Source organism: Varroa jacobsoni, unplaced genomic scaffold, assembly GCF_002532875.2.
Source record: "Varroa jacobsoni isolate VJ856 unplaced genomic scaffold, vjacob_1.0 scaffold_1080, whole genome shotgun sequence".
Taxonomy (NCBI): Eukaryota; Metazoa; Arthropoda; class Arachnida; order Mesostigmata; family Varroidae; genus Varroa; species Varroa jacobsoni.
In genome coordinates this window covers 262,626-272,005 of record NW_019213982.1, presented here as the reverse complement: position 1 = coordinate 272,005, position 9,380 = coordinate 262,626, and the positions used below count along the sequence as shown (strand labels likewise).

Here is a 9,380-nt window from a genome sequence, read left to right as displayed (position 1 = left end):
ATATGTACACTAACTGCGAGAAATATTCGATCGTCTTGTACGTTCAGACGGAGGATAAAATAGAAAATCATTGATTAACATTAAATATATATTTCTCAAATAAGCCATTAAGGCACACTGCTGTTCTGCTAAAAAACATTAGACTGTTAATTTAATGTTTTAGTTATACTGGGTTCATTTGACTCGTGCGGTCGAAAAAGTGCTCATGTGGAACTTGTAACTGTCACTTGTAGTTAAACGCATTATTTGCTTTTGATTTCGCTCACCGTAATTGTGAACGGCGTTTTTGACAAAGGCCATAAAATCAGTCCCGTTGACACCGCTAAAAACGTTGGACTCCGCGCCCGGATCCTCGTGATTGAAATCTTTTTCAATAAGTTGTTTCAGCGCCGGATACATATCGAACATCGCAGGTGAAATATTCCAGTCGTAGATGTTTGGAGACTCGCGTCGCAAATGGGCAACTAAACAGAGATCGGTCAACAATGTAAGCGCTGAATTCAGTGAGAATATACTCAAAGGTATCTTGAAATGGTATTTTTCACTCAATTAAAGCCTTTATAAACGTTCGCAAGTTATCTAAATACATCGGCTTAAAAAACACAGTCAGGTAAAATAAAGTATTTACCAATCCATGACAAACCCTAAACGCGTGAGGCATATGGCAGATGCGCAATGCAAAACGCTTAGAATTCATAACGCTAGGTTTGTCGGTGTAATGACAGTACACAATGTTCTCAACACATAAAACTTTCAACGAAAAAGCTATGCATAACGAGTTCTGTCCGTGTTTTTTTGTTCTTTTTTGTGTGCCCTTTGACATCTTTTCTGAGATTTCTTTTTATAAACTCTAATATGTTTTTTACAGAATTTTACTTCGTTCAACCGGAGATACGAAAGTTTTTCTCTATGCAACATTTAAGTAAGTCTAGGTACCTTTGACGCCCCGATTTTGGTAGTTTCAAAGCTCTAATTGACTTCGAAGTTAACTCAAAATGAAACGCCTGATATAGCCGTTTCGGCCCAATCCTTGACAGGCCGAAAGCGTTTAGCTAAGAAAACATTGAAAGTTGGGACGTACCTGATGCAAATGTCGTAGCTAGGAGGGCAGTAAAATGATATTAACAACGGTACCGCATGTATAGTTTTGTGACATCAGTAGGAACTCCTGATACATTGATTTGTATATCACATTTAATGCAATAACCGGGATCTTTAAATACGCGTGAAAATCAAAACAAAAGTTTCGGGTCGTACCAATTTTCGGCCAGTTCTCGGACGATAGAGACATGCAAAGTATGGTTTGCCCCTCGCGGCGAGCATCGTCAGGGAAGACATATTTTTCTTGGAAGAAGTAGCCAAAGCTGCCTAACGTATGGGACACCCATGCGCCAGAACTGTTTCCGAATAACAGGACACCTTTTGCGATGCCGTTTGTTGTCGATTTGGCAAGCTCAGGAGGTGGCTGATCATTGTAGGTCAGGAACGTCAGGTTCTGCGGACAGCGAGTTCCATCCTCTGTTAACTACACTGTTCTGCGTGGTATATTAAAATTACACATAAATCTTATTTAAACAATTAGGTATTCATTTGGTTGCAGGCATAACTTTGCTTATTCGGAATCGACACTATCGAACTCTGAACTAATCATCGAGAACTGCTGTAAAGTTGTTGATATACTCGTTCAATGTAAAGTGACCTGCTTTATTAATTCTGAAAGGACACATAGTATTTCAGCATAACAAGGACAATTTACTTATTTATTAATTGCACTTTTTGAAGTCCAAAAGTACATGTACGTTTTTATTAGAAAGCGCGCTTGTCATCCAGGAAGCCAATTTTTTTGAAATGATTAAACTTTCTTGTTTGCATAGAACTGATTATGTGTTTTTCTTCAAAACAACTTGCTGTACCTGAAAGCCACATAATCGTTGATCTTAAAGGGTGACGGACGCCATCGGCCTATCGCACAGTGATGAAAAACCAAACATGGGTGGCATATGCCCAACGAGGTACGGGCTACACTACACTTTCCTCTGAATTCGCCGTTGGATTTTTCCGTAATGCTTTACGCAAATAGACGTCGGAAATCCTGATCAACATACCTACGTTTGCACACGGCTTATCTACTACCATTGCCGCTGCTGTGTACGCGGAAAAAATAAGACAAGCTTCTCTTTTAATCTTTAGCTTCTGTATCAAAGTCTAAAACCCATATTTATGTTAACTCCGGCGCTGTGTGTTGTATCACTACGGTGAGCGAACTGTGAATATGTTTGAATACGTCTCAGCTTTTTTCTTATCTCTCTGTACACAAACTCATTCTAAAACAAATTCAAGCAACAGAAGGGAGCTTTGTCTATTGCCGCGTAATGATGCCTACGCTTTTGTAGGTTGGTCGCGTAAAGAAACATCGTTCACTTCAAGCGTCTCGCCTCGATTAGAGCCATTTGATGCCGCTTCGCGCTGTCCACCTAGTCTTTGGCACCTCTGCTTACCTTTTCAACCAAGAATGTCCTAGGATACTTGAAGAGAACATCAAGGGTGTTGTAAAGCGCGTTGTTCTGGGTGCTAGTGATATCGTCAAACAACTGCATTCGAACCGTGGCGTCGAGTTTTGTGGCAGAGTCGATGTACCCATACTGAACACCATTCGAGATGGACTCGCTCGTTCCGCGAGACATCGACGCCGCCGGGGCCTTGTACATGATCGACCTGCACAGCGCATTTGTACATTTTAAGGATGAGCGGAAGGAATATCGGCAAGCCGGCACACGGGCGCACAGGTACACGATGTAAAAAATCAATGGAGGATTACATTAAATCGGAAAACATACATATAAGACTTGACATTTAGCTTCTAAAAGCAAAGTGAAACAAGGAAATTCTACGTTCCACGTTTACAGAGTATCGTTTACGCACCTTCGGTATTCATCAAGTGCTGAATACTGTTCCGACTGATAAAAATGAAATCGTAACGTTCAAATCTTTTTAGATGCCACTGAGAGTAATGGGCTCATAGTATATTTAATTTTCATTGATTATATTATTAATTGATTATTATTATTATATTACTAATGCCTTCTTTTAATGCGAACAAAAAGGGTTAGATCAACCGGGTTCACTTTAATAGCTGTGCAGACAAGCGACCGCGGCGAACAGTACCTGAAAGGCCGTCTTATACCGTTAATTAATTCAATTTTAGTATAAAAGTAACGATTGTTTTTCACAAACCCAAGATCATGAGGTACTGCTGTTGAAAATCACGCTTTATTTGGAGGAAAACGCGTACATGCAGACATATTGTGATACGAAGAGTCAAAGTGTTAAAGGCTATGTCTTTGTGAACCCAGAAGACAATGTTTAATTGATAAAATAATATAGATGCATATTTCAACCGAATTTAAGATACTGTATATAGAGTTAATTGATTCCCCTAGCAGACCTTGTCATTCGACCCAAACCCTATACATGAAAAAAGCATAATTTTTTGCTCGCGAGTCAATGTGAGAAGCTAGTACCGAGTACCACGATTCTTTTGTTAACGACACAAAAGTATGTATATCTTCTACTTCTCTTGAGGAATGCAAAATCCCATTGGATGTCGTCGATATTAGTATATAATTTTCAATGTAGTCAACTTCGCGATATAAATATACAAAATTCGAACAACACCGTGTACTACTGCACAATGTTATTAAAGATTAGAAAGAATCGGCTGAAACATTTTCGTTAGTGTGAGAGAAATGTGTTTTATTAATTAAGAAATAGGTACACACGTTGATTCAACGTACACCTACGTGTGAACAAAACACGTAGACGTGAAACAAAAACAAAGTTTCAGATATATAGGAAAAGATCAAGTATTTACAAGATGTACTGTGCAATGTGTGTCCTTAAAAATGTAACGACCTAAAAAGTAGTTAACATGCGGTCCTTAAGTTCGCTTCTTAAGATTTCAATTTTCAGATTTTAAGGCTTGCATTTTTGCCCGTAAGCATCCTTTTCTTGGACAAACGTTTTGTTAATACGTGGCGTATGTTGCTACTCACAGCAACCCAATTCATTGATCCATGAAGCGCGAATGGAACACTCTGTGTGTAGCGACATTTCGTAGTCAAGAACTTATTCCAACTTATCTATAAGACGATTGTATCTATTTTTAACTACACGATCTAGGGCTACAAAAACTACATATTTCCCGGTATCTGCCATAGTTATTCCATGTAACAGAACTATCCTAATTAAAAAGTTCGCCTACCTAGTAACACCCAAGCAGGTCCGTAGTAATAAATGACTAATGCGTATTGAGGACCAGTGGAGAATTTGTCAGAAAACATCATTATATGAGGTGAAGTGAAAAAAAAACTTAATAAGATAGAAATTTTATCGTGAAACCTTATGAATAATACACACCATTCAACCTTGTCACCGGCCGGATTTCTGCACCACATATCCCTGAACTCTCCAGGCGCAAACGGTACTGGGGCAATCGGCTCTACAGGCTCCGGGGGTATAGCGTACACTGTGTGCATCAGTTGAAGCATATCCAGAGGACCGAAGTCCATCTTTGCAGTCTGTTTGAATGGAAATTTATGCTCATTTAATCGTTAATCATTGACGGCTGTCAAAATTAATTGAACTACTTAACATAATTAAAAGGCACAAAGGCATATATATCTGATTAATTAACTGCTCAACCTGTTGATTAGCTTAACTGACTTGACTAGAAATTAAATTAATTTCTTTTACAATGTAAATTTTAAAGTCTTCGATCGTATACATAGACATGGAAACTATGCACGATAGGAGGCTGAAGAGAATTTTCAATTGAACAATTAGTGCTTGAAATAACATGTTTTGTGTTCACGGGTGCAAAAACGTTAGTGGCAATAGCTGTTGTCTGCGTATCTGCTGAGTAGTAGGATGAATTTAGCCAAAGTGGGCATGCGGGTACAATTCTCTGCTGTCGACTTTTTTGTGCTGTTCTAAGTAAATGCATTCAAGTACTCAGGACTGGCACACCCGAAGCCATTTCCCATGTGGGTCCAAGTATTGTGATGCACTTGCTATCAGCTGCCTTCTAGCTAGGAAAATATACGCTAGAACTCTGCTTGTTTGTATTAAACTTCAAGAAATGTTTATCCCGTTACTTTGGCGTTCAAATATATACCACCGGCTGGGGAATAAATAGTAACGAATGGTGATAGTAATTCAGTTCCGTTAATACTCAGGTAATAAGTTAGCCATAAAATTAATCTTCGCTGCAAGAGATGACCTCAACACTAATTTTACTTCACTTTGGCGAAGGCGTACTATTTCTTAGCGAAGTTTTTAACTCCTTGTTGGAACGAAAAATTGTTCCAGATTCAGATTGTAAGCGATCTCCCGACTCGTCTGATATAAGTTTAGCAGACTTTTATTTATATCTCTGACACTACTACGATAAAATCAAAATGGAAATTTTTACATTGCCTACAAATGCAGTGCAGTCTGGTAATAGTGACAGACAGACATATTACCTAAACATTACTATATATATCTTTATCTTACAGAAAGAGCTATTAGAAGTGATATGGAGGAACCACCAGGCTCCAGTACACGTGGTGAGCATTAAAAAAAGTATTAAGAATTAGTAATCCATTCGAATCTATGGATAGATAGGCCAATAGACGGCATCTTGGCTTTAGATCAATCTGCAGATCCCTCGTAAACCAGGTCTGATTTTCATTGCTGTCAGCTTTCCTGGTATCTTTTCAGCAGCGATCGTAGGAAGTTTCATCAGGTGAGCAAAGGAGCTATATATCGGATTTCAGAAGTTACCAACCGAGTCGAGCTCCCTAATACTACCCTGAATCCGTTGCATCGAACGTTATCGCTCGTAGTTGCTTTTGATGCCGTTTTTTTGTTGCTTTTAGCCACTATCTATGTTGTCGTATTGTGTGATTTCGTTTGTGATGAATCAGGCTTCAAATCAATGAGCCATTGGGCTTATCTGATTGAATCTTTATCAAAATATTGTATACAATACTACAGCGACTAAGACAGATAATTTTTCTAAACGGGGTCGCTTCATTAATCGACGCTTAAAATAGATTCGACTATAGTTAGGTATTGTTGTATAAGGAAATATTGTAGCATAATCTCAGCAGTTAGTCCGAAGAATAGAACACGAAATAGTCTCAGTATTTCACAACAGTAGAATCATGCCTTTTCTAACAACTCAGGCTTCTTTTGGCCCTAGGTTCGCCAGCAGTGGCCAAAGTAATATCAAAAAACGACTCACTAAGGCGTTCTTCCAACGACTGATCGATGTAGGTTAATATTAAACAATCCCAGAATATGAGGCGTCAGAAAACAGGCGCAGGAACTGATCGGTGTGTCCAACTTACTTAAGCAACCTATCATTACACTGGTGAGTACTTACTTTCTGATCATAATTCGCATGTAATTTTGATAAAAGTAATACATTTTATTAAAACGCATTTTTTCTCTAATTATTAATTGTATTTATTAATCATCATCAGAAGTTTAGCCTTCTCGACTGTACAGCGTCAGATATGTTTTAATTTCTCTTACGAAAGTGAAATCAGTTGTTCCACCTAACTGTTGATTCTAAATGATGATGAACATCAGCATTGTGAGCACCGATACGCCTATTTTTATAAGCACGTACATACCTAGATTGATTCGTTTGGTGACATTTTTCTGCGTGACGCACAAACCAAAGATGTGTATCAAAGTCGGATCGAAAACTGAAGAGGTGCTATTAAAGCTAGCTTGCTAATTGTAAACATGCTAGTTTCGAAGGTTCATTGCTTGTTTAAAAGTAGACAGGTATGGCAATATCTCTCAAAGTAGTGTAAAACAATGCCAAATAGACTAAGCTTTTGAACTATTTGTTAGTAAACGGCTAGCAACGCTGATTCGTGTGTGCTTGCATATCGTAGACATATGAAACGAGTGAAAAGTTGTAGCAGCTTATACAGGGGGCTAATACGACTATACACGAAATCTCTCGATGAGTTTGGATCTGACACATGTACGTGGGAGCGAAGTGTCTGCCAGTAGAATCTAATGATACAGTATGCTTTTTAGATATCAGCTAAAGTACTTAAGTAAAAGATCTGCACAAGCTATGTTGCTAAAACAGTATAACTATATAAATTAGCGGTTATATGAAAACGTTAGCAAAGGTAAATGTTCCATGGCGCACAATCGTAAAACCTCCGTGACATAGACGCTCGTTAGCGGATTACCTAGCGCCAGCCAGACAACATACCTACCTTAATAAAATGGTTATCGCGAAATGTCGAAGCGCTCTCGAGGCCACATGAAATGAATGGTTGACCAGTGCTACGACATGCTTTTATTGACACTTCCTTCGCTGAACACTTTCCTAAAGACAGCAACGCTCGCCGCCCGTAGTTGGTAAGCCCGTTGGTTATGAAACACATCAAAGCTAGAAAAAGACCTTCGAATAGGGTAAGAGAAAAGAAGGCCTGTATCAAAGCGCCAAAAGATCGGGACCCGAGTAGGTCCGGCGGGTTCGGGCCAACCCTTGGCCACTGGATTAGACCTGTCCATCAGCGGCCGTCACAGCATTGTCAATGACTTCGATGAGTTTTTAAGCCGATGACAGTACTCACCGTAACTGTCCGTGTTAGATAACCCTCTTTCTCAAATACCTTCCCGACCAACTAAAACGAAACACGATGACATATATGCGATACATACGCGAGTTGCATCTTTATCGATGTTTAAATATAAATAGCATGTCAGTGCTAACGATTTTGTAATCCTATTCTCTAAGCGGTTAAGTCGCATCAATCGAAACACTTTTACAAATGACAAACAAGTGAAACAATATATTATGAGCGTGTTTATTGAGAATTCTCTTTTTGAAAAGGTAGGATTTTTTTGTATTGGTTTTTGTGACCTGAAATACGGATATCATGCACCAGTTTTGATGACGCTTTGACGTAAATAACGTGTGACGTAACTGATGAGCGCTCATTCTAGAGTAATCCTCTTTTTTTCTCTTTTTCTTCCTTCTCGTTTTCCCTTTCCCTTCTTCTTTCCCTTTTTTTGAAAGGGTAAGGTGAACTGAATAGCCGAGAATAAACACGAATATTCTGAAAATAAAATAGGCATATTTCAAATGTAAATATAAAGGAAGTATTCACTCGAAGCTGTACTAATACAACTCCAGTGGAAGGTAACGGTACGAGACGCTACATATATTGTATTCGCAAATTTTGCTGAAGCCTTTGCAACGCTACCGCAGTTCGAGGTGTGATGCTTGAAAGATACATCAACCTTACGTCCGCTGAGCTGTTACATCGGTCTAAATAAATTGACATTTAATAATGGTCTGTAGAAGAGTTCCACATATCGTTGTCAGATTTTTTTCACCAATATCCTATCCTATTGTCTATCGCTGTGCTAGGTCCGGAGAATTGTTGGTTGATGTCACATTACGTGGTCCCTAATTCAAGAATTTTTAGCTAGAGTTAATAAACATGATTATTATAATACTAGGAAGTAAAATAAGTTCGGGAAACCTGTATTAGGTTATGTTATTCTCTCACCAATGTATGTTTCTTGCTCATACTATTTTTAAAAGTATTACATATCTATTAAAAGCTGTTTCTTCGTTCTGCACATAGGTATCATTCTTGTTACGATTAGCAAAGTTCTGCTTTATGTTTGGGCACAAAACACTAGCTTTTAGAGTTTATAAGATATTTATGTATAGAAAAATCTAATAAAGTTAAGCAGGATACAAGATTATTTAAAAATAAAACAGACGATATGATTAAGAACGCTGATTAGAAATGCTTGCAAGCCGAATTCTGGAAAATTAATTGAAATTTATCGAAAGTAAGAGCATTAGCCGTCAGGGAAATAGTGCATACAAATGCTGCTACATGCACTACGATGCTTCCATACTTAAAGCGTCGCGTAGTTCAGTTTAAATGAATGACGGGACACCCAGACTTTAAAACATACGCGAATATATTGGTTTGAGATAATGGCGTCATTTTGTAACGTTTAGCCTAGAAACAGGGGGCCTTGTTAGCGAGGGGATTGCCCGATCATTGAAGATTACCGCGAGGAGAAACATTTCCGACAGCTGTCATCGTTAGTTATGACAAAAGACAACGCTGCCCCGATAGTCGCAGCAGCTGAGTCTTGGCTGGTATATAAGTGCAGTTTTAGTAGCATCGAAATATATAAGTAAATTCGTGAGCTTACCCTAACCCAGATTTATAAGTAAACGAAAAAGACCTTCCAACTGGCATTGAGAATCTAAGAGACGATTATTGGGAAGAGGAAGCGACAAGCGTCTAAATTAAGATGATTACCTAATATATTGT

The 9,380-nt window shown here is 38.6% G+C and overlaps 1 protein-coding gene across 1 annotated transcript in view; it reads right to left on the bottom strand.

Annotated features, from left to right (window-relative positions):
- LOC111266402 (uncharacterized) overlaps positions 1–7,593 on the bottom strand; it is an 11,435-nt gene extending 3,842 nt beyond the window's left edge. The window contains exons 1-5 of the mRNA XM_022843871.2: positions 7,287–7,593; positions 4,417–4,577; positions 2,499–2,715; positions 1,258–1,495; positions 267–464 (exon numbers count right to left, since the gene is read on the bottom strand). Coding sequence (XP_022699606.1) covers positions 267–464; positions 1,258–1,495; positions 2,499–2,715; positions 4,417–4,577; positions 7,287–7,457 — 985 coding nt within the window. The 5' untranslated portion in view covers positions 7,458–7,593. The remainder of the gene's footprint in view (positions 1–266; positions 465–1,257; positions 1,496–2,498; positions 2,716–4,416; positions 4,578–7,286) is intronic.
- Between the last annotated feature and the right edge of the window lie 1,787 nt (positions 7,594–9,380).